Source organism: Bufo bufo, chromosome 3 (assembly GCF_905171765.1).
Source record: "Bufo bufo chromosome 3, aBufBuf1.1, whole genome shotgun sequence".
Classification (NCBI taxonomy): domain Eukaryota; kingdom Metazoa; phylum Chordata; class Amphibia; order Anura; family Bufonidae; genus Bufo; species Bufo bufo.
In genome coordinates, this window is record NC_053391.1 from 216,578,595 (window position 1) to 216,604,083 (window position 25,489).

Here is a 25,489-nt window from a genome sequence, read left to right on the forward strand (position 1 = left end):
TATATAAGTCCAGCTCACCCAATATCCTCGACACATGGCTACGAACCAAGGCCGACTCCACATGCAGTACAGACCAAAAGTTTGGACACACCTTCTCATTCAAAGAGTTTTCTTTATTTTCATGACTATGAAGGCATCAAAACTATGAATTAACACATGTGGAATTATATACATAACAAACAAGTGTGAAACAACTGAAAATATGTCATATTCTAGGTTCTTCAAAGTAGCCACCTTTTGCTTTGATTACTGCTTTGCACACTCTTGGCATTCTCTTGATGAGCTTCAAGAGGTAGTCCCCTGAAATGGTCTTCCAACAGTCTTGAAGGAGTTCCCAGAGATGCTTAGAACTTGTTGGCCCTTTTGCCTTCACTCTGCGGTCCAGCTCACCCCAAACCATCTCGATTGGGTTCAGGTCCGGTGACTGTGGAGGCCAGGTCATCTGGCGCAGCACCCCATCACTCTCCTTCATGGTCAAATAGCCCTTACGTTCAAAGTTTTCCCAATTTTTCGGCTGACTGACTGACCTTAATTTCTTAAAGTAATGATGGCCACTCGTTTTTCTTTACTTAGCTGCTTTTTTCTTGCCATAATACAAATTCTAACAGTCTATTCAGTAGGACTATCAGCTGTGTATCCACCTGACTTCTCCTCAACGCCACTGATTGTCCCAACCCCATTTATAAGGCAAGAAATCCCACTTATTAAACCTGACAGGGCACACCTGTGAAGTGAAAACCATTTCAGGGGACTACCTCTTGAAGCTCATCAAGAGAATGCCAAGAGTGTGCAAAGCAGTAATCAAAGCAAAAGGTGGCTACTTTGAAGAACCTAGAATATGACATATTTTCAGTTGTTTCACACTTGTTTGTTATGTATATAATTCCACATGTGTTAATTCATAGTTTTGATGCCTTCAGTGTGAATCTACAATTTTCATAGTCTTGAAAATAAAGAAAACTCTTTGAATGAGAAGGTGTGTCCAAACTTTTGGTCTGTACTGTATATATATATATATATATATATATATATATATATAGAGATGAAGATTTATTAATACACGTTTATGATATAATGTACTCACTTTATATTGTATTTTGGACATATTAGTGATGAGCTTTGTCGTTGATGAATATGACAGTGGTGTATATGCATTCTGATTTTTAATATGTGCATTATTTGCACTTTTATTGTACAATTTTGTTAATTGACTATATTGTGATGTATTAGGGGTTGGACTATATATACCCCATTTTACACTGTGTTCATTGCTTGAAAAAGGCTCTTGTATGAGCTGAAACGTTGCCTTCCACATGGGTGAATAAACATCACTACTTTTTACTTGGAGTGCTGTCCTTTCTTCAACTTTATTATACGGGGTAAGCTGCAACATCCCTGGACCTCGCACCCGCATTGTGCTTTTCCAGTGCCGCCATTTGTTTTCCTCTTTTTATATATATATATATATATATATATATATATATATATATATATATACACATACATACATACACTCACCTAAAGAATTATTAGGAACACCTGTTCTATTTCTCATTAATGCAATTATCTAGTCAACCAATCACATGGCAGTTGCTTCAATGCATTTAGGGGTGTGGTCCTGGTCAAGACAATCTCCTGAACTCCAAACTGAATGTCAGTGTCAGTATGGGATCTGCATCTCCACTGCAGGGTGGCAGATCGCTGTCTACACATTGCAGCACTATGGGTCCCAGTACTGGCTTACCTTGTAGGAGACGCAGGTGCCCGCCAGCATACCGCCGCATCCGTCCTCTTTGCCAGGTGTCATCTGATGCGCTATAGCATGCGCGCGCGCACCTCTCCCTTTCTTATAGGAGTAGGCAGCTGGTTCCTGATTACCATCCCCACCCGGAGGCGGGACTATTTGTATTTAAGGCAGCTTCACTCATCATGAAGTGCCCAAGCGTGGTTGTTGTACCTCTTGACTCCCGCTGAAGCATTCCTCTGTCTGTTTATTGGATTTCCTGGACTCTGACCTCTGCTTCATTTGACTACGCATCTGCCTGCTGTCTGTTTATTGGATCACCTGGATTATAGATATCTGCACTGCCTGACTACGCGTCTGCCCATCTCCTCCTGTAAGTCTGCCTGGATCCAGATCCTGCACTGCCTATGAGACTGCTTATATCTGCACTGCCTGACAACGAGACTGCTTATATCTGCACTGCCTGACTATGCATCTGCCCATCTCCTCCTGTAAGTCTGCCTGGATCCAGACCCTGCGCTGCCTATGAGACTGCTTATATCTGCATGCTATATTGCTCTGAACTTTGTGTTGCCTGTATCTGTCAAGTGACTTTTGTATACTGTCTGCCAGTAAAGACCATCTGTTCCTTTATTCTGCCTTTGTTGGACTCTGTTCACACTACTGCAGGTAGCTGCATTCAAGGTAACCAGTGCAGACACCAGGGTCCTGTCTCTGAGAGTCAGCAGTCAGCAATATTGGACTAATTCCCAGTCCTCTATCAGCTGACACAGAGGATCCACATCCTCTGGTCGTAACAGTACGCTTGGGCCATGGATTCCGCTGGCTCTAAACCAGGAATGTCTGAACTACTACATGAACTTGAACAACAGCGTACCACCCAGAAACAAGTGATTAATTACTTGCAGCATGTAGCTGCTCGCCTGGACTCCCTTTCTACAGCACAGTCTGCACAGGCTCCTACTGCTTCTGCTGTCCCTGTTGCGGCTGCAGCACAGCCAAGCGTTTCCGGACCACGATTATCTGCTCCGCCCCGTTACAGCGGCAACCCGAAAGTCTGTCGTGGGTTTCTTAACCAGTGTACAATTCACTTTGAACTGCTTCCTCATCACTTTCAATCAGACCGCGCTAAAGTGGCGTTCATTATCTCTCATCTCGAGGGTGAGGCTCTGGCCTGGGCGAATCCAATATGGGAGAGATCTGGTCCTATCACCAATAATGTGGCACTATTTATGGACTCTTTTAAGAGGGTGTTTGAGGAGCCAGGTCGAGCTTCTTCTGCGGCCTCCTCTCTGCTGCACGTCCGTCAAGGAAGCTGGTCGGTGGGCCAATATGCGATTCAGTTCCGCACCTTAGCGTCTGAAGTTTCGTGGAATGAGGAGGCTTTGGTGGCGGCCTTTTGGGAAGGTTTGTCTGGACGTATTAAGGATGAACTTGCAGGTCGTGATGTGCCTACCTCCCTTGAGGCTCTGATCTCTCTGGCTATTAAAATCGACATACGGTTTTCGGAGCGAGCTCGGGAGGCCCGTCGAGAAAAAAGACTTCCACAACAACTGTTTAAGTCTAATACGTCTCAACCTCCATTACGCACCTCCTTTTCGGATCCTGAACCCATGCAGGTGAATTCCACTCGGCTCTCGGATGAGGATCGTCGTCTTCGCATGTCTTCTGGACTCTGCCTCTACTGTGGTGGTCCGGGTCACCGTGTCCGCAACTGTCCCCAGAAGTCGGGAAACTCCAATGCTTAGGGTCTTTGGGAGAGGCGGCCCTAGGCGAAAACTGTTCCACTCTCCAAATTCCTGTGACTCTGGTTCTTGGGGGCATCAAGGTCTCCATATCTGCTTCCTTAGATTCCGGGTCTGCGGGGAACTTCATACACCAAGCTATGGTGAGTCAATACCACATTCCTGTACGCCTGCTTAAAAATCCCCTGCTGGTGACTGCCGTCAGTGGACAAGTACTGACGGATCCAGTCCGGTTCATCACTGAGCCGTTGGAACTGCAGGTAGGGTGGTTACATGTTGAAAAGATTTCTCTATATGTGCTCCCTGAACTGTCCCATTCTCTTTTGCTGGGGTTGCCCTGGCTTAGGATGCACAATCCAGTAATCGAGTGGAGCTCTGGAGAGTGGAGCTCTGGAGAGATTCTTCAATGGGGTCAGCTGTGCCAATGCAAGTGCTTATGTTCTATTCAACGAAGGGTCTCTATATCCCTCCCTAAAAACCTGGAGGCCTTGCTGGTGGTCTATCATTCCTTTGCGGATGTGTTCGATAAAAAAGAGGCTGAGACACTACCTCCCCATCGCCCCTATGACTGCCCAATTGATTTACTACCTGGGACTTCTCCTCCTCGGGGTCGTGTTTATCCCCTGTCTCCTGCTGAATCGCAGGCAACAGCAGATTACATTAAGGAGAACCTTGAGAGGGGTTTCATCAGGAAGTCTTCCTCACCTGCAGGGGCAGGATTCTTTTTTGTGAAAAAGAAAGATGGGTCTCTTCGCCCCTGTATAGACTACCGTGGTCTGAATAAGATCACCATCAAGAATAAATACCCTTTACCGTTAATTTCTGAATTATTTGATAGACTCCGTGGGGCTCGGATCTTCTCTAAACTGGACTTGCGGGGGGCATATAATTTAATACGGATTTGTGAGGGTGACGAATGGAAGACAGCTTTTAATACCAGGGATGGCCACTATGAATACCTCGTGATGCCCTTCGGGCTCAGTAATGCCCCTGCTGTCTTCCAGGAGTTTGTCAATGACATTTTTCGAGATCTCCTCTATTCTTGTGTTGTTGTCTATTTGGATGATATTCTTATTTTTTCCAGTGACATCAGAACTCATCGCAGGCATGTGCAGATGGTCTTACAACGCTTACGAGAGAATCGTCTGTACGCTAAATTGGAAAAGTGTGTCCTTGAAAAGTCGTCCCTGCCCTTCCTGGGGTACATCATCTCGGATCATGGTCTCAAAATGGATCCTGGAAAGGTGGCAGCAGTGCTCGACTGGCCCCGTCCCTCCGGCCTGAAGGCAATACAAAAGGTTCTTGGGTTTTGCCAATTATTATCGTCAATTCATCCGTAATTTTTCTACCCTGACAGCTCCTATTTCTGGTCTGACCAAGAAGGGTGCCAATCCCAAACAATGGTCCCCTGAAGCAGAGACGGCATTTTCCTCCCTCAAGCAAGCCTTTTCTTCAGCTCCAGTCCTTAGACGCCCAGAACCCAACAAACAGTTCTTCTTGGAGGTGGACGCATCCTCCGTGGGAGCCGGGGCAGTCCTGTCACAGAAGAATGCCTCAGGTCGTATGTCTCCTTGTGGGTTTTTTTCTAAGTTATTTTCCACTGCCGAAAAAAACTATTCTATTGGGGACAGGGAACTCCTAGCAATTAAGTTGGCTCTAGAGGAATGGAGATATCTTCTGGAAGGTTCTAGCCTACCGGTCATAATTTACACCGATCATAAGAACCTCACCTATTTGCAGACAGCTCAACGACTTAATCCTCGTCAGGCCCGTTGGTCTCTCTTCTTTGCCCGATTTAATTTTCAATTGCATTTTCGGTCCGCTGACAAAAATATCAAAGCGGACGCTCTCTCGAGGTCCTTTGAAACCACAGATTCAGAAGACGAACCCCAGTTCATCATTGAACCAACTAAAGTAGTCCCAGTGGCTCCAGTTAACCTGTCCAAGGTTCCCCCAGGTAAGATCTTTGTTCCGGAATCTAAACGAAGGAAGGTTTTATGGTGGGGGCATTCATCCAAGATTGCAGGCCATCCAGGTCAACGGGGGACCTTGAATCTCATCTCCAGACATTACTGGTGGCCATCCATAACCGCGGATATTGTAGACTTTGTGGCTTCCTGTACCTTGTGTGCTCAGAATAAGTCTCCCAGACTGAAACCTGCAGGTTTATTATTGCCTCTTCCGGTGCCTGAGGTCCCCTGGCAGCATATTGGTATGGACTTCATAACCGATTTACCTGTCTCAGAGGGCTGTACAGTCATTTGGGTTGTCGTTGACCGTTTTTCTAAGATGTCGCACTTTATTCCGCTTCCAGGTCTGCCATCTGCTCCTCGTCTGGCTGAGCTATTCATTTTACATATCTTCCGCCTTCATGGATTTCCCCTCCATATCGTCTTGGATAGAGGAGTACAATTCACCTCCCGGTTCTAGAGATCTTTATGTAAGTCTCTGAATGTCTCTTTGGACTTTTCTTCTGCCTATCATCCACAGTCTAACGGCCAGGTGGAACGCATGAACCAAATATTGGTCAGCTTCCTGCGACATTTCACTAATGCCCATCAGGATGACTGGGTGAAGCATCTTTCCTGGGCGGAATTTGGTCATAACAATAGAGTCAACCAAGCCACAGGTAAATCTCCATTTTTTGTGGTCTATGGACGACATCCAAGTGTTCCTCTTCCCGTGCGGCCTTCTTCTGGAGTTCCTGCGGCAGATTCCTGTGTGGAGCAGCTGTCTCAGGTCTGGTCTGACACTAAAGTATCGCTTCGGAGAGCAGCGGACCAGATGAAAAGGTCTGCGGATAAGAGGCGCAGACCTCCTCCTCAGTTTGCCATTGGAGACAAGGTATGGCTTTCCTCTAAGAATATCCGTCTCAGACTTCCCTCTTACAAACTGGCTCCGCGATTCTTGGGACCTTTTTCTGTGATCAAGAAAATTAATCCTGTTGCCTACAAGCTCAAACTACCTGCTACCTTGCGGATTTCCAACTCATTTCATGTTTCGTTACTTAAGCCAGCTGTCTTTAACAGGTTTTGCAAAGGCACTTTACAGAACCCTCCTCCTGTCACTATGGATGATGAGTTTGAAGTTAAGGACATTCTAGACAGGAGGATTATCAGAGGTAAGACCTTCTATTTGGTGGACTGGAAGGGCTACGGGCCTGAAGAAAGGTCATGGGAATCTGCAGAGAATATTCATGCCCCTCTGTTGCTGAAGAAATTCCTCTCCAGGTCAGCCGTGTGGAGGAGGGGGCGTAAGAGGGGGGGTACTGTCAGTATGGGATCTGCATCTCCACTGCAGGGTGGCAGATCGCCGTCTACACATTGCAGCACTATGGGTCCCAGTACTGGCTTACCTTGTAGGAGACGCAGGTGCCCGCCAGCATACCGCCGCATCCGTCCTCTTTGCCAGGTGTCATCTGATGCGCTATAGCATGCGCGCGCGCACCTCTCCCTTTCTTATAGGAGTAGGCAGCTGGTTCCTGATTACCATCCCCACCCGGAGGCGGGACTATTTGTATTTAAGGCAGCTTCACTCATCATGAAGTGCCCAAGCGTGGTTGTTGTACCTCTTGACTCCCGCTGAAGCATTCCTCTGTCTGTTTATTGGATTTCCTGGACTCTGACCTCTGCATCATTTGACTATGCATCTGCCTGCTGTCTGTTTATTGGATCACCTGGATTATAGATATCTGCACTGCCTGACTACGCGTCTGCCCATCTCCTCCTGTAAGTCTTCCTGGATCCAGATCCTGCACTGCCTATGAGACTGCTTATATCTGCACTGCCTGACAACGAGACTGCTTATATCTGCACTGCCTGACTATGCATCTGCCCATCTCCTCCTGTAAGTCTGCCTGGATCCAGACCCTGCGCTGCCTATGAGACTGCTTATATCTGCATTCTATATTGCTCTGAACTTTGTGTTGCCTGTATCTGTCAAGTGACTTTTGTATACTGTCTGCCAGTAAAGACCATCTGTTCCTTTATTCTGCCTTTGTTGGACTCTGTTCACACTACTGCAGGTAGCTGCATTCAAGGTAACCAGTGCAGACACCAGGGTCCTGTCTCTGAGAGTCAGCAGTCAGCAATATTGGACTAATTCCCAGTCCTCTATCAGCTGACACAGAGGATCCACATCCTCTGGTCGTAACAGTGAGAATGAGAAAGAAAGGTGATTTAAGCAATTTTGAGCGTGGCATGGTTGTTGGTGCCAGACGGGCCAGTCTGAGTATTTCACAATCTGCTCAGTTACTGTGATTTTCACGCACAACCATTTCTAGGGTTTACAAAGAATGGTGTGAAAAGGGAAAAACATCCAGTATGCGGCAGTCCTGTGGGCAAAAATGCCTTGTGGATGCTAGAGGTCAGAGGAGAATGGGCCGACTGATTCAAGCTGAAAGAAGAGCAACGTTGACTGAAATAACCACTCGTTACAACCGAGGTATGCAGCAAAGCATTTGTGAAGCCACAACACGCACAACCTTGAGGTGGATGGGCTACAACAGCAGAAGACCCCACCGGGTACCACTCATCTCCACTACAAATAGGAAAAAGAGGCTACAATTTGCACGAGCTCACCAAAATTGGACTGTTGAAGACTGGAAAAATGTTGCCTGGTCTGATGAGTCTCGATTTCTGTTGAGACATTCAAATGGTAGAGTCCGAATTTGGCGTGTATCCATCCTCTGATGGCTACTTCCAGCAGGATAATGCACCATGTCACAAAGCTCGAATCATTTCAAATTGGTTTTTTGAACATGACAATGAGTTCACTGTACTAAAATGGCCCCCACAGTCACCAGATCTCAACCCAATAGAGCATCTTTGGGATGTGGTGGAACGGGAGCTTTGTGCCCTGGATGTGCATCCCTCAAATCTCCAACTGCAAGATGCTATCCTATCAATATGGGCCAACATTTCTAAAGAATGCTATCAGCACCTTGTTGAATCAATGCCACGTAGAATTAAGGCAGTTCTGAAGGCAAAAGGGGGTCCAACACGGTATTAGTATGGTCTTCCTAATAATTCTTTAGGTGAGTGTAATATATATATATATATATATATACACTGTGTACAGAATTATTAGGCAAATGAGTATTTTGACCACATCATCCTCTTTATGCATGTTGTCTTACTCCAAGCTGTATAGGCTCGAAAGCCTACTACCAATTAAGCATATTAGGTGATGTGCATCTCTGTAATGAGAAGGGGTGTGGTCTAATGACATCAACACCCTATATTAGGTGTGCATAATTATTAGGCAACTTCCTTTCCTTTAGCAAAATGGGTCAAGAGAAGGACTTGACAGGCTCAGAAAAGTCAAAAATAGTGAGATATCTTGCAGAGGGATGCAGCACTCTTAAAATTGCAAAGCTTCTGAAGCGTGATCATCGAACAATCAAGCGTTTCATTCAAAATAGTCAACAGGGTCGCAAGAAGCGTGTGGAAAAACCAAGGCGCAAAATAACTGCCCATGAACTGAGAAAAGTCAAGCGTGCAGCTGCCAAGATGCCACTTGCCACCAGTTTGGCCATATTTCAGAGCTGCAACATCACTGGAGTGCCCAAAAGCACAAGGTGTGCAATACTCAGAGACATGGCTAAGGTAAGAAAGGCTGAAAGACGACCACCACTGAACAAGACACACAAGCTGAAACGTCAAGACTGGGCCAAGAAATATCTCAAGACTGATTTTTCTAAGGTTTTATGGACTGATGAAATGAGAGTGAGTCTTGATGGGCCAGATGGATGGGCCCGTGGCTGGATTGGTAAAGGGCAGAGAGCTCCAGTCCGACTCAGACGCCAGCAAGGTGGAGGTGGAGTACTGGTTTGGGCTGGTATCATCAAAGATGAGCTTGTGGGGCCTTTTCGGGTTGAGGATGGAGTCAAGCTCAACTCCCAGTCCTACTGCCAGTTTCTGGAAGACACCTTCTTCAAGCAGTGGTACAGGAAGAAGTCTGCATCCTTCAAGAAAAACATGATTTTCATGCAGGACAATGCTCCATCACACGCGTCCAAGTACTCCACAGCGTGGCTGGCAAGAAAGGGTATAAAAGAAGAAAATCTAATGACATGGCCTCCTTGTTCACCTGATCTGAACCCCATTGAGAACCTGTGGTCCATCATCAAATGTGAGATTTACAAGGAGGGAAAACAGTACACCTCTCTGAACAGTGTCTGGGAGGCTGTGGTTGCTGCTGCACGCAATGTTGATGGTGAACAGATCAAAACACTGACAGAATCCATGGATGGCAGGCTTTTGAGTGTCCTTGCAAAGAAAGGTGGCTATATTGGTCACTGATTTGTTTTTGTTTTGTTTTTGAATGTCAGAAATGTATATTTGTGAATGTTGAGATGTTATATTGGTTTCACTGGTAAAAATAATTAATTGAAATGGGTATATATTTGTTTTTTGTTAAGTTGCCTAATAATTATGCACAGTAATAGTCACCTGCACACACAGATATCCCCCTAAAATAGCTAAAACTAAAAACAAACTAAAAACTACTTCCAAAAATATTCAGCTTTGATACTAATGAGTTTTTTGGGTTCATTGAGAACATGGTTGTTGCTCAATAATAAAATTGATCCTCAAAAATACAACTTGCCTAATAATTCTGCACTCCCTGTATATATATAAATATAAAAAATGACGGGGATCAAATCAGTCCAAATATTCTCCTGTACATCCAAAACAATTAAAATCAAATTCCCAAAAATCACACAGTGTGTATATGTTCCAAAGATAAAGAAATTTAACAGTTAAAAACCTTGGAAGCAAGTCCCAGGAGAGGGGAACCTCCCGAATCTCCCATGGGATATCTTCCTTGGAAAAACAAGTAACACTCAAAATGGCCTTTTAGAATAAATACATGTTATCATTATACATTATGCAGCTTTTAGTAAAAATGCATTAATTTTTTTCAGGTTCAATCCAGATGGAAACCTGGTATTCAACCTCAAAATCCAATATGCCTCACGTAACAATATTTTTTTCCTGATGTTACCTCCTCTCGATGGGGCTATCACTTTTTCAAAAGCAAAGGTACATAAACTGTTTATACTGCAATTATGTTTTGTTATAAAATGGGTCGCTGCATTAGAAATGCCTGTTGCCTGCGGATTCTCAATATAATTAAGATGTTCCTGTAGTCTTGCTTAAACTGTCTGCTTGTACTACCAATGTACATCAAATCACATGCAGTGCATTTTATGGCATAAATCACCCGACGTGTTACAGTTGATATCATTTTCAATTTGAAAAGTGTCTGTAAGGATGGAGTTATCAAACTTTGTGGATTGTACTGCAACTCTACAGGTCTTACACGGATGACCCCCACATTTGAAAAAAACTTTAAATTTCAGCAATGTATTTTTGGTTCGCTTGGGGTTACTAGTAAACATAGATGGGGACAGAAAACTAGCCAGGGTCTTTGGTCTCCTGGAAACAATGCAGCATTCATTCTTTAAAATGTTATACAGAATTCTATCATCATAGAGTATTGGTAAACATTTGTTAATCGCCTGTTGTATTTCAGAAAACTGCCGACTATAGGTAAGTACTAATGTTGGTTTTTGTGTCTCCTTTGTATTTATATATTTTTGTAGTTTGGGCTGGGGTTGGTGGCATTAAAAAGCAAATCCTTTCTACATTTATTTTTAAAAACTTGGAAAGTGTGTGGATAGCTCACCACCCTCCTCAATACGGTAGGGGTGCTCTAGCCGAAAGACTGCTCACTCAATCAGTCCAAGGAGTGTGCAAAAACTGGAAAAAAACGGCTGGCACTCACTATGTGGTTTTTCCAGTTTTTACATTTATTTTTAGTTATACCCAAAGCTCTATGCAGCATCCAATCTGGATAGTCTCTATTCTTGAGGCGATTCCAGATGACCCTGCATTCATGTGAGAAAGCAGAGTCAGTGCTGCAATTTCTCTGTGCCCGTGTAAACTCCCCCACTGGGATTGCTTTTATAGTGTGTGCAGGATGGTGGCTATTAGCCTTAAGAATGGTAATCCCTGAAACCTATTTCCGAAAGGTTTCTGTACAGATATTTCAGTCCTGCACACCTGTCAGTCTGAGATCTAAAAAAAACTTCTGTACGCGAACCCACATGGTGTGTAAATTTGAAGTTGGAGGGGTTATTATTGACATAAGCCACGAAGTCCGGTATGGCAGACACATCGGCCCCCATATAATGAGCAAATCGTCGATGTATCTGCCATACCAGACCACCGCATCCACAAAGGGATTATCCGCAGAGAACAAATAACGTTCCTCCCAGTATGCCATTGTAAGATTGGCGAGGTATTTAGCTCCCATAGACACACCCCTTATTTGTAAATAAAATTCTTGCTCAAACATAAAATAAATTATGTGACATCAGGAAAGAAGTAACTTCCGAAATATAGTCAATAAATTCGGATGTGTGTTTATTGTACCTATGAAGGTGATAGTCAAGTGCCCAAATGCTACATCAGGTGGAACAGAGGGGTAGAGTGATACCACGTCTAAGGTAAGCCACGAAAAATTACTCTTCCATTGTTTATTATAGACAGCTCACAGCACCTCGGTAGTATCCCGGATATGCCTTGGTAGTCTCCTGACTAAAGGTTGTAAAAGTGAATCCAACCAGGCCCCCAGTCTTTCCATTAGGGACCCTATGCCGGATACTATCGGGCATAATGGTGGGCGGGGGTTAAACTCTTGTGTGTTTTAGGTAATGCATGGATGATTGGTATCACTGGTGCCTCCACACAAAGAAAATAAAAAAAAACTTCTGACTAATGAAGCCCCTATTTTTTTCCTTTATCAAGGATAAGGGTATATTCTTTCTGATACTTGAGTATGGGATTTCGGTCCAATCTTCTGTACGTGGTGGCATCGGACAGCATATCAGTCATTTGTTGGTGATACATCTCCTTAGCCATAACTACTACAGAGCCCCCCTTAGCCGCCATTTTGACATGACATGACAATATCCGACCGATCTTCTAATTGCTTGAGGGCATTTCGTTGTTTACTAGTCAGGTTATGATGTTTATTTTTATTAAGGGATTGTCTGCTGTTATTATAGATATCCGTTAGTTCCTTTTCCAACACCTCTTGGAAAACATCCATATTGGATGTACATGAGTTAACTGCATAATACTGAGGGTTCATAGTTTTAAATTCATATCTATCTGATGTCCCCTCAAGACTCCCATTGTCTATTTGTAAATCTATAAGAGAAACTAAAGAAACTTGTTCCTGAAAAGAAAGGTCAGTAAACTAATTTTCTCTTATAGGTGTTGTGGGGTTTCGCTATGGTAGGCAGCTTAGCGGACACAGTATAGAGGCAATCACAAAGTCTTTAACTTAAATAGTTCAGTGTTTATTCACACAGAAGGCAAAACAAAATAACAGCTTGCAGTGTTGGTGTATGTTCACACCATGGAAAGTCCACAGAACACAAACGTTCACCTTGTTAGCAGTTTTTCATCAGCCATCCACAGCAGGCTTTAGGGGGCCTGTTTTCCAGCAATGCGGCTCTCAGCCCTTTAGCACGGCATACCTCATGCAGATCCCAAAACCACAGAGTCTCCACAGCATCACTGTGAAATGAAGGATAATCCACACAGCTGAGACTACTGGCTGGGTTTTTATATCCCAAACCAAAACCCGGCCTGGAACGTGGGGAGAAGCCACCCATCCTGTACTTTGGCTGCTCCCAGTAAGAGCCAGCCCGGATCGGCATCCACATACATAGGAAGCAAAGGAAAATAATCCGGCACTGAATAAATTTGTCGTCGACGCGTCTTTATTTCTCATATTCACGATACATAGTACATACAGCGGACATCTCCTCCCACAACCTCCGGTTAGTTTGACATGTTTCGGACCCTAAGGTTCTTAATCATAGCCTCGCGGTGTGCTCAGATTCAAGGGAATTTATGAGCCTCCGTCTCCAATGGAACAACACAAAAGGAAAAAAAAAACAAAAAAAAAAACACTGACTCTGCTTTCTCACATGAATGCAGGGTCATCTGGAATTGACTCAAGAAAAGAGGCTATTGACATTGGATGCTGCATAGAGCTTTGGGTATAAGTAACGATAAATGTAGAAAGGATTTTCTTTTTAATGCCACCAAACCCAGCCCAAATTACAAAAATTTTAATACAAAGAAGACACAAAAACCAACATTCGTACTTACCTATAGTCGGCAGTTTTCTGAAATACAACAGGCGATTAACAAATGTTTACCAATACTCTATGATGATAGAATTCTATATAACATTTTAAAGAATTAATGCCGCATTGTTTTCAGGAGACCAAAGACACTGGCTAATTTTCTGTCCCCATCTATGTTTACTAGTAACCCCAAGCGAATCAAAAATACATGGCTGAAATATAAAAGTTTTTTTCAAATGTGGGGGTCATCCGTGTAAGACCTGTGGAGTTGCAGTAAAAACCACAAAGTTTTATAACTCCACCCATACAGACCCTTTTCAAATTGAAAATTATAAACTGTAACACGCCGGGTGTGATTTATGCCATAAAATGCACTGAGTGCGATTTTATGTACATTGGTAGTACAAGCAGACAGTTTAAAGCAAGACTACAGGAACATCTTAATTATATTGAGAATCCGCAGGCAACAGGCATTTCTAATGCAGCGACCCATTTTATAACAAAACATAATCGCAGTATAAACTGTTTATGTACCTTTGCTTTTGAAAAAGTGATAGCCCCATCGAGAGGAGGTAACATCAGGAAAAAAATTCAATTGTTACGTGAGGCATATTGGATTTTCAGGTTAAATACCAGGTTTCCATCTGGATTGAATCTGAAAAAAGAATTAATGCATTTTTACTAAAAGCTGCATAATGTATTATGATAACATTTATTTATTCTAAAAGAGCATTTTGAGTGTTACTTGTTTATCCAAGGAAGATATCCCATGGGAGATTCGGGAGGTTCCCCTCTCCTGGGACTTGCTTCCAAGGTTTTTAACTGTTAAATTTCTTTATCTTTGGAACATATACACACTGTGAGATTTTTGGGAATTTGATTTAATTGTTTTGGATGTACAGGGGAATATTTGGACTGATTTGATCCCAGTCATTATACAGGGTGGGCCATTTATATGGATACACCTTAATAAAATGGGAATGGTTGGTGATATTAACTTCCTGTTTGTGGCAAATTAGTATATGTGAGGGGGGAAACTTTTCAAGATGGGTGGTGACCATGGTGGCCATTTTGAATCCAACTTTTTCAATAGGAAGAGTCACTGATGTTTCTTCATTAGAGACAGATTTCATGCGTCCACATTTTGGCAAATCCAACACTGAGCCAGTTTCACGAAACTTAGCAAGCAGTTTGCTAACTGTAGCATGGGAGATGGGTGGTATCGTAGGGTGTCTTGCATTGAAATCTGCTGCAATGACCCGGTTACTGCGTTCACCAGACATCAACACAATTTCTATCCGCTCCTCACCTGTTAACCCCGGCGACATGTCAATGGCTGTAAACAAAGAGAAACTTGTAAATAACTCATGAAAAAATAAAGTTACGTTAAAACCAAGCACACCATTGTTTTTCTTGTGAAATTCCCAATAAGTTTGATGTGTCACATGACCCTCTTCCTATTGAAAAAACAAAAGTTGGATTCAAAATGGCCGACTTCAAAATGGCCGCCATGGTCACCACCCATCTTGAAAAGTTTCCCCCCTCACATATACTAATGTGCCACAAACAGGAAGTTAATATCACCAACCATTCCCATTTTATTAAGGTGTATCCATATAATTGGTCCACCCTGTATATACAGGGAGTGCAGAATTATTAGGCAAGTTGTATTTTTGAGGATTAATTTTATTATTGAACAACAACCATGTTCTCAATGAACCCAAAAAACTCATTAATATCAAAGCTGAATATTTTTGGAAGTAGTTTTTAGTTTGTTTTTAGTTTTAGCTATTTTAGGGGGATATCTGTGTGTGCAGGTGACTATTACTGTGCATAATTATTAGGCAACTTAACAAAAAACAAATATATACCCATTTCAATTATTTATTTTTACCAGTGAAACCAATATAACATCTCAACATTCACAAATATACATTTCTGACATTCAAAAACAAAACAAAAACAAATCAGTGACCAATATAGCCACCTTTCTTTGCAAGGACACTCAAAAGCCTGCCATCCATGGATTCTGTCAGTGTTTTGATCTGTTCACCATCAACATTGCGTGCAGCAGCAACCACAGCCTCCCAGACACTGTTCAGAGAGGTGTACTGTTTTCCCTCCTTGTAAATCTCACATTTGATGATGGACCACAGGTTCTCAATGGGGTTCAGATCAGGTGAACAAGGAGGCCATGTCATTAGATTTTCTTCTTTTATACCCTTTCTTGCCAGCCACGCTGTGGAGTACTTGGACGCGTGTGATGGAGCATTGTCCTGCATGAAAATCATGTTTTTCTTGAAGGATGCAGACTTCTTCCTGTACCACTGCTTGAAGAAGGTGTCTTCCAGAAACTGGCAGTAGGACTGGGAGTTGAGCTTGACTTCATCCTCAACCTGAAAAGGCCCCACAAGCTCATCTTTGATGATACCAGCCCAAACCAGTACTCCACCTCCACCTTGCTGGCGTCTGAGTCGGACTGGAGCTCTCTGCCCTTTACCAATCCAGCCACGGGCCCAACCATCTGGCCCATCAAGACACACTCTCATTTCATCAGTCCATAAAACCTTAGAAAAATCAGTCTTGAGATATTTCTTGGCCCAGTCTTGACGTTTCAGCTTGTGTGTCTTGTTCAGTGGTGGTCGTCTTTCAGCCTTTCTTACCTTGGCCATGTCTCTGAGTATTGCACACCTTGTGCTTTTGGGCACTCCAGTGATGTTGCAGCTCTGAAATATGGCCAAACTGGTGGCAAGTGGCATCTTGGCAGCTGCACGCTTGACTTTTCTCAGTTCATGGGCAGTTATTTTGAGCCTTGGTTTTTCCACACGCTTCTTGCGACCCTGTTGACTATTTTGAATGAAACGCTTGATTGTTCGATGATCACGCTTCAGAAGCTTTGCAATTTTAAGAGTGCTGCATCCCTCTGCAAGATATCTCACTATTTTTGACTTTTCTGAGCCTGTCAAGTCCTTCTTTTGACCCATTTTGCCAAAGGAAAGGAAGTTGCCTAATAATTATGCACACCTAATATAGGGTGTTGATGTCATTAGACCACACCCCTTCTCATTACAGAGATGCACATCACCTAATATGCTTAATTGGTAGTAGGCTTTCGAGCCTATACAGCTTGGAGTAAGACAACATGCATAAAGAGGATGATGTGGTCAAAATACTCATTTGCCTAATAATTCTGCACGCAGTGTATACAGTACAGACCAAAAGTTTGGACACACCTTCTCATTCAAAGAGTTTTCTTTATTTTCATGAGTATGAAAATTCTAGATTCACACTGAAGGCATCAAAACTATGAATTAACACATGTGGAATTATATACATAACAAACAAGTGTGAAACAACTGAAAATATGTCATATTCTAGGTTCTTCAAAGTAGCCACCTTTTGCTTTGATTACTAGTTTGCACACTCTTGGCATTCTCTTGATGAGCTTCAAGAGGTAGTCCCCTGAAATGGTTTTCACTTCACAGGTGTGCCCTGTCAGGTTTAATAAGTGGGATTTCTTGCCTTATAAATGGGGTTGGGACCATCAGTTGCGTTGAGGAGAAGTCAGGTGGATACACAGCTGATAGTCCTACTGAATAGACTGTTAGAATTTGTATTATGGCAAGAAAAAAGCAGCTAAGTAAAGAAAAACGAGTGGCCATCATTACTTTAAGAAATGAAGGTCAGTCAGTCAGCCGAAAAATTGGGAAAACTTTGAAAGTAAGGGCTATTTGACCATGAAGAAGAGTGATGGGGTGCTGCGCCAGATGACCTGGCCTCCACAGTCACCGGACCTGAACCCAATCGAGATGGTTTGGGGGGAGCTGGACCGCAGAGTGAAGGCAAAAGGGCCAACAAGTGCTAAGCATCTCTGGGAACTCCTTCAAGACTGTTGGAAGACCATTTCAGGGGACTACCTCTTGAAGCTCATCAAGAGAATGCCAAGAGTGTGCAAAGCAGTAATCAAAGCAAAAGGTGGCTACTTTGAAGAACCTAGAATATGACATATTTTCAGTTGTTTCACACTTGTTTGTTATGTATATAATTCCACATGTGTTCATTCATAGTTTTGATGCCTTCATAGTCCTGAAAATAAAGAAAACTCTTTGAATGAGAAGGTGTGTCCAAACTTTTTGTCGGTGTTAATAATAAATGTCCGTCAAACATAACTAACCTGATCAATCACTGTTTTTGGTAGAAATTATATTTCTACACGGCAAATAAATTTACTAGCAGGTGTAGTAGATGTCACAAGAAGGGGAATAGGGAAGGTGCAAACTGACTCCCCCCACTCCTCTGTCCCTGCCTATTTGCACTTACCCATCCTAGGCAACGGAGTGCAACTGGGCAGCGATCCCTAGCCTGCGTAAGTGCGGAGAAACAAACAAAACAGACAACAAAGAGAGGTCGAACTAGCAAGGTCAAAACCAGGAGGAGCAAGTATAACACAGGGAGCAAGCGAGGACAGATCAAAGTCAAGTTCAAGTCAAATACCAGGAGATGCAAAAGTACAATAGAAGCAAGCAAGAGACGAAGTCAAGTAACTGGCCGAAATAGAAATACCGAGAAAAATGCCAACAGAATATACACACGGTATAGGACCTTAATCACAGGCAACCTGTGGCCAGCAGGCTGCCTGTTAAATAGGGGAGAGAGAGAGTCATGTGACGTGGCCAGCGTCACATGACTCATCCCCCTGCATTCTGCTGAGCGCCCAGTTCGGAGCTCAGACTTTTCGCCGAAACTGCGGGAGCGGAGGACACCAATCACGCTAAGGAGGCGTGAGCGGCCGGGTCCTCTACGCCCTCCGTTGACCTGGAGTCGAGGACGCAACGCATGTCTCTGCTCCAAAGTTATCGTAGGGCGTCGGTGGCACCGAAGGGAAGGAGCGCGAAGCCGGGACCCTGTGAAAGTAGAGTAATAGAAAATCAACAGACCCAACAGTCATGCCATGCATGCTGCTGATTCTCTGTAATTCAATCACTTATTGAAAGGGGCATGTTCAAAATAATAGCAGTGTGGAGTTTAATGAGTGAGGTCATTCCTTCTTTGAAAAACAGGTGGCAATTATTGCCCTTATTTAACCCCTTAAGGACTCAGCACTATTTCACCTTAAGGACTTGGCCATTTTTTGCAAATCTGACCAGTGTCACTTTAAGTGCTGATAACTTTAAAACGCTTTGACTTATCCAGGCCATTCTGAGATTGTTTTTTCGTCACATATTGTACTTCATGACACTAGTAAAATGAAGTAAAAATAAATAAATTTTTATTTATAAAAAAATACCAAATTTACAAAAGAATTTAAAAAAATTGCAAATTTCCAAGTTTCAATTTCTCTACTTTTATAATACATAGTAATACCTCCAAAATTAGTTATTACTTTACATTCCCCATATGTCTACTTCATGTTTGGATCATTTTGGGAATGATATTTTATTTTTTGGGGATGTTACAAGGCTTAGAAGTTTAGAAGCAAATCTTGAAATTTTTCAGAAATTTTTAAAAACCCAATTTTTAGGGACCAGTTCAGGTCTGAAGTCACTTTGCAAGGCTTACATAATAGAAACCACCCAAAAATGACCCCATTCTATAAACTACACCCCGCAAGGTATTCAAAACTGATTTTACAAACATTGTTAACCCTTTAGGTGTTCCACAAGAATTAATGCAAAATAGAGATACAATTTCAAAATTTCCCTTTTTTGGCAGATTTTCCATTTTAATATTTTTTTTCCAGTTACAAAGCAAGGGTTAACAGCCAAACCAAACTCAATATTTATGGTCCTGATTCTGTAGTTTACATAAACACCCTATATGTGGTCGTAAACTACTGTACGGGCACACGGCAGGGAGCAGAAGGAAAGGAATACCATACGGTTTTTGGAAGGCAGATTTTGCTGGACTGTTTTTTTTTACACCATGTCCCATTTGAAGCCACCCTGATGCACCCCTAGAGTAGAAACTCCATTAAAAGTGACCCCATCTAAGAAACTACACCCCTCAAGGTATTCAAAACTGATTTTACAAACGTTGTTAACCCTTTAGGTGTTCCACAAGAGTTATTGGCAAATGGAGATGAAATTTCAGAATTTCAATTTATTGGCAAATTTTCCATTTTAATACATTTTTCCCAGTAACAAAGCAAGGGTTAACAGCCAAACAAAACTCAATATTTATGGCCCTGATTCTGTAGTTTACAGAAACACCCCATATGTGGTCGTAAACTACTGTACGGGCACACGGCAGGGCGCAGAAGGAAAGGAATGCCATACGGTTTTTGGGAGGCAGATTTTGCTGGACTGGTTTTTTGACACCATGTCCCATTTCAAGCCCTCCTGATGCACCCCTAGAGTAGAAACTCCAAAAAAGTGGCCTCATTTTAGAAACTACGGGATAGGGTGGCAGTATTGTTGGTACTAGTTTAGGGTACATATGATTTTTGGTTGCTCTATATTACACTTTTTGTGAGGCAAGATAAGGAGAAATAGCTGTTTTGGCACCGTTTTTATTTTTTGTTATTTACAACATTCATCTGACAGGTTAGATCATGTGATATTTTTATAGACCAGGTTGTCACGGATGCGGCGATACCTAATATGTATACTTTTTTTTATTTATGTAAGTTTTACACAATAATTTCTTTTTTGAAACAAAAGAAATCATGTTTTAGTGTTTCCATAGTCTGAGAGCCATAATATTTTCAGTTTTTGGGCGATTACCTTGGGTAGGGTATGATTTTTGCGGGATGAGATGACGGTTTTATTGGCACTATTTTAGGGTGCGTGTGACTTTTTGATCGCTTGCTATTACACTTTTTGTGATGTAAGGTGACAAAAAAGGTTTATTTAGCACAGTTTTTATTTTACATTTTTTACGGTGTTCATCTGAGGGGTTAGGTCATGTGATATTTTTATAGAGCCGGTCAATACGGACGCAGCGATACCTAATATGTATACTTTTTTTTTTATTTATGTAAGTTTTACACAATAATATCATTTTTGAAACAAAAAAAATTATGTTTTAGTGTCTCCATATTCTGAGAGCCATAGTTTTTTCAGTTTTTGGGCGATTATCTTAGGTAGGGTCTTATTTTTTGCAGGATGAGATGTCGGTTTGATTAGCACTATTTTGGGTTGCATATGACTTTTTGATCGCTTGCTATTACACTTTTTGTGATGTAAGGTGACAAAAAATTGTTTATTTAGCACAGTTTTTATTTTTTATGGTGTTCATCTGAGGGGTTAGGTCATGTGATAGGTTTATAGAGCCGGTTGATATGGACGCGGCGATACCAAATATGTATACTTTTTTTTATTTATGTAAGTTTTACACAATAACAGCTTTTTTCAAACAAAAAGAATGATGTTTTAGTGTCTCCATATTCTGAGCCATAGTTTTTTTATTTTTTGGGCGATTGTCTCAGGTAGGGGCTCATTATTTGCGGGATGAGGTGACGGTTAGATTGGTACTATTTGGTGGGCAAACGCCTTTTTGATCGCTTGCTGTTGTACTTTTTGTGATGTAAGGTGACAAAAAAATGGTTTATTTAGCACAGTTTTTATTTTTTATTTTTTTTGGTGTTCATCTGAGGGGTTAGGTCATGTGATAGGTTTATAGAGCCGGTCGATATGGACGCGGTGATACCTAATATGTATACTTTTTTTAACCAATTTTTTTTAACTTTATTTGGGGAAAATGAAGTTTTTGGTTATTTTTACTTGAAACTTAATTTTTTTTTGGGGAAAACTTAATTTTTTCAACTTTTTTTTCACTTTATTTTTTGTCCCACTTTGGGACTTGAACTTTTTGGGGTCTAATCCTTTACAATGCATTCCAATACTTCTGTATTGGAATGCATTGGCTGTATGAGTAATACTGTGTATTACTCATACAGCTTTCGGCCTGTGAGATCCAGGGGGCTGGATCTCACAAGCTCTTCACCGGAAGGCATCGCGCTGCCTTCCATGCCATCGGGTCCACCCTACAGCGGCATGGGGACCTGATGGCACCGCCGCCGCACCAGGTAAAAGCCGCAAACCGCAGGTCTGAATTCGCCGACACGGGGGGGGGGGGTCACGGGACCCCTCCCCCCGCGCATTTAGCCAAGGTGCCTGCTCAATGATATGAGCAGGCACCTTGTTCCGATCACCGCCCGCCGGGCGGCGGTGATCGGAACAACACATGACGTACCGTTACGTCATGGGTCCTTAAGGGGTTAAGGAAGGAAGGCAGCAAATGTTGTACATGCTGGTTACAATGCATTTCTCTCTGAAATTCTGAGAAAATGGGTCGTTCCAGACATTGTTCAGAATAACAGCGTACCTTGATTAAAAAGTTGATTGGAGAGGGGAAAACATATAAAGAAGTGCAGAAAATGATAGGCTGCTCAGCTAAAATGATCGCAAATGCTTTAAAATGCCAACCAAAACCTGAAAGACGTGGAAGAAAGCAAAAAACTACCATTCGAATGGATAGAAGAATAGCCAAAAAGCAAGGACTCAGCCAACAATCAGCTCCAGGAAGATCAAAGAAGGTCTAAAGTTACCTGTGAGTACTGTTACAATTAGAAGATGCCTATGTGAAGCCAAGCTATCTGCAAGAAGTCCCACTGTTGAAAAAAAGACATGTGCTGAAGAGGTTACAATTTGCCAAAGAGCACATTGACTGGCCTAAAGAGACATTTTGTGGACTGATCAAAGTAAGATTTTTCTTTTTGGGTCTAGTGGCCGGAGACAGTTTTTCAGATGACCCCCCAAACACTGAATTTAAGCCACAGTACACTGTGAAGACAGTGAAGCATGGTGGCGCAAGCATCATGATATGGGGATGTTTCTCATACTAAGGTGTTGGGCCTATTTATCGCATACCAGGGATCATGGATCAGTTTGAATACATAGGAATACTTGAAAAGGTCATGCTGCCTTATGCTGAAGAGGAAATGCCCTTGAAATGGGTGTTCCAACAAGATAACGACCCCAAACACACCAGTAAACGTGCAGCATCTTGGTTCCAGACCAACAAGATTGACATTATGGAGTGGCCAGCGCAATACCCGGATCTTAATCCAATAGAAAACTTGTGGGGTGACATAAAAAATGCAGTTTCTGAGGCAAAACCAAGAAATAGAGAAGAACTGTGGAATGTAGTCCAATCATCCTGGGCTGGAATACCTGTTCACAGGTGCCAGAAGTTGGTTGACTCCATGCAACACAGATGTACAGCAGTTCTCAGAAACAGTGGTTATAGAACTAAATAATAGTTAAGTGATTCAAAGGAAAGCAAAATCTTCAAACATTTTTCAGTTTATATAGTGAATGTTTGAGTTTGTAAAGAAGAACACAAACACTGCTATTTGATATATTTTTCTTCATGTTTTGATTTGGAATAGAATATGTAGTGTTCCCAATGCATTTGTGTGCATGGAAATAAAAGCTTTAGGCTACTTTCACACTTGCGTTAGGAGCGGATCCGTCTGGTGTCTGCACAGACGGATCCGCTCCTATAATGCAAACGCTTGCATCCGTTCAGAACGGATCCGTTTGCATAACCATGGACAAAAAAAAATTTATTTTTTTTTTTTTTTGTTCATGAGAATGCAAACGGATCCGTTCAGACTTTACATTGAAAGTCAATAGGGGACGGATCCGTTTGAAAATTGAGCCATACTGTGTCATCTTCAAACGGATCCGTCCCCATTGACTTCCATTATAAGTCTGGACGGATCCGCTCGCCTCCGCACGGCCAGGCGGACACCCGAACGCTGCAAGCAGCGTTCAGGTGTCCGCTCACTGAGCGGAGCGGAGGCTGATCGCTGGCAGGCGGATGCATTCTCAGTGGATCCGCCTCCATTGAGAATGCATCAGGGCTGGACGGCTGCGTTCGGGACCGCTCGTGAGCTCCTTCAAACGGAGCTCACGAGCGGACACCTGAACGCAGGTGTGAAAGTAGCCTTAGAAGGATTTTGACTAATTAACTTTTTGTATGATAATAGATGGACGTACTAGGTAAATACTGTTTACTGCCTAAACAAAGTACGTTAAAAACACTATTTCATTTTATTAAAAAATTATTATCTCCACAAATATAGGCGGATAGGGTAAACTGGAACTGATTCAGACCAATAATATGCTGGTTCCTAAATTGACCCTATCACAAGAACTCCTTATGTGTGTAGGAGTATGAAAAGCAAAGGAACACTCCTGTTGCAGTCCTAGGAGTATATCTACACTAGTCCCTCAGGGCTGCAGTCCCAATAGACAGTGTGTACCCTATTGTTGTATAGGACCAATATGTAAGAGGAGTATTCCCTATTGGGGCTCAGTAAGGGGAAGAGAGTCAGCCTGCATGTATCAAAAAAGATACATGCAGGCTGACTCTCTTCCCCTTACTGAGCCCCAATAGGGCATACTCCTCTTACATATTGGTCCTATACAACAATAGGGTACACACTGTCTATAGGGACTGCAGCCCTGAGGGACTAGTGTAGATATACTCCTAGGACTGCAACAGGAGTGTTCCTTTGCTTTTCATACTCCTACACACATAAGGAGTTCTTGTGATAGGGTCATAGAAGGATTTTGAGCTTTATTCACTTTTTTTAAACACACTGCTATTATTTTGAACACAACTGTCTATGTCTTGATTTTAGATAACAGTGGTGTTACAAGTTTTCAGGTGCGAGGTGCCAGACTTGGGGATTGCTTTTCCCTCTGCCCCCTACCTTTGCTTTTCCCTCAACTGTCTTTCATTTCTCCTCTCCCCCCCCCCCCCCCTTTTTTGTTGTTCCATTGGAGACGGAGGCTCATAAATTCCCTTGAATTTGAGCACACCGCGAGGCTATGATTAAGAACCTTAGGGTTCGAAACATGTCAACCTGACCGGTGGTGGTGGGAGGAGATGTCCGCTGTATGTACTATGTATCGTGAATATGAGAAATAAAGACGCAGCGACGACTTATTTATCCAGTGCCGGATTGTTTTCCTTTGCTTCCAAAAAAAAAATGTACCTACATATAAATGTTGATTGCTGCAAAACTCAGCATGCAGATATGTCTCAGGAAGATATTTAAATGATTACAGATGTTAGTCTGATTAGATACTGGGTCTTGTCACAAGACAAAGTAAAAGTGCTTTCCTCACTGGCCTATAAGAAGGCTCTGAGAGGCTACTCCTGGGCAGCGTACATCTTCATAAGAGATTGTTGACTACTAGACTTGCCTCTACAAGACAATCAAAGGCAGTTTGCCCAGTTGATCTACTTTGAAAGGGCATGTATAACTAGACAGAGTAGCAGGATGGTCCTTTTTACGAAATGCCCACCATCTAGGCATTCTGACTTAGCTGATATAAGGTATTGGGAGCAGTGGTTAAATGAGGGCACGCACACCTAGTGACAACAGGCTCCAGACGGTCCAGACAGACCACCAGTAGAGAGGATCATTTGATCCACCGAAAATCACGAGCAGCACCCAGAGTTTCGTTGTCCACCATCCAGACATAAATTGCACCTTCATTGGACATCCCTGTCTCTGCAAGGACCATTCCCAGGGGCTTAGCAGAAAGAAAATTTGGTGTCACTGCGCCCATTATGTGTCCTGCCATTAACAGCCACACACCATTGCCTTCATTTGTAGTGGTGTCATGAACGAGAAACCTGGACTGCTACGGAATGGAACAGTATTGTCTTTACTGACGAATCCTGGTTCTGTTTTGGATCTGACGATGGTCAGTTTCAAGTATGGAGGCCTCGTGGTGAGCTTCAATCTTGCCTTTAACGTGGAGCGAGAAACTGCCAAAGCTGCTGGTGTGGTGATCTGGGGTGCCATCA

The 25,489-nt window shown here is 42.7% G+C and overlaps 1 protein-coding gene across 3 annotated transcripts in view; it reads left to right on the forward strand.

Annotated features, from left to right (window-relative positions):
- The window catches only part of LOC120994998 (bile acid receptor-like), a 200,763-nt gene that overhangs the window by 63,486 nt on the left and 111,788 nt on the right, over nucleotides 1-25,489 (forward strand). Inside the window, exon 2 of one of the 3 annotated variants that reach the window (XM_040423939.1) lies at nucleotides 10,418-10,535. The exons of the other annotated variants lie outside the window; for them this stretch is intronic. Coding sequence (XP_040279873.1) covers nucleotides 10,418-10,535 — 118 coding nt within the window. The remainder of the gene's footprint in view (nucleotides 1-10,417; nucleotides 10,536-25,489) is intronic. 3 annotated transcript variants of the gene reach the window in all.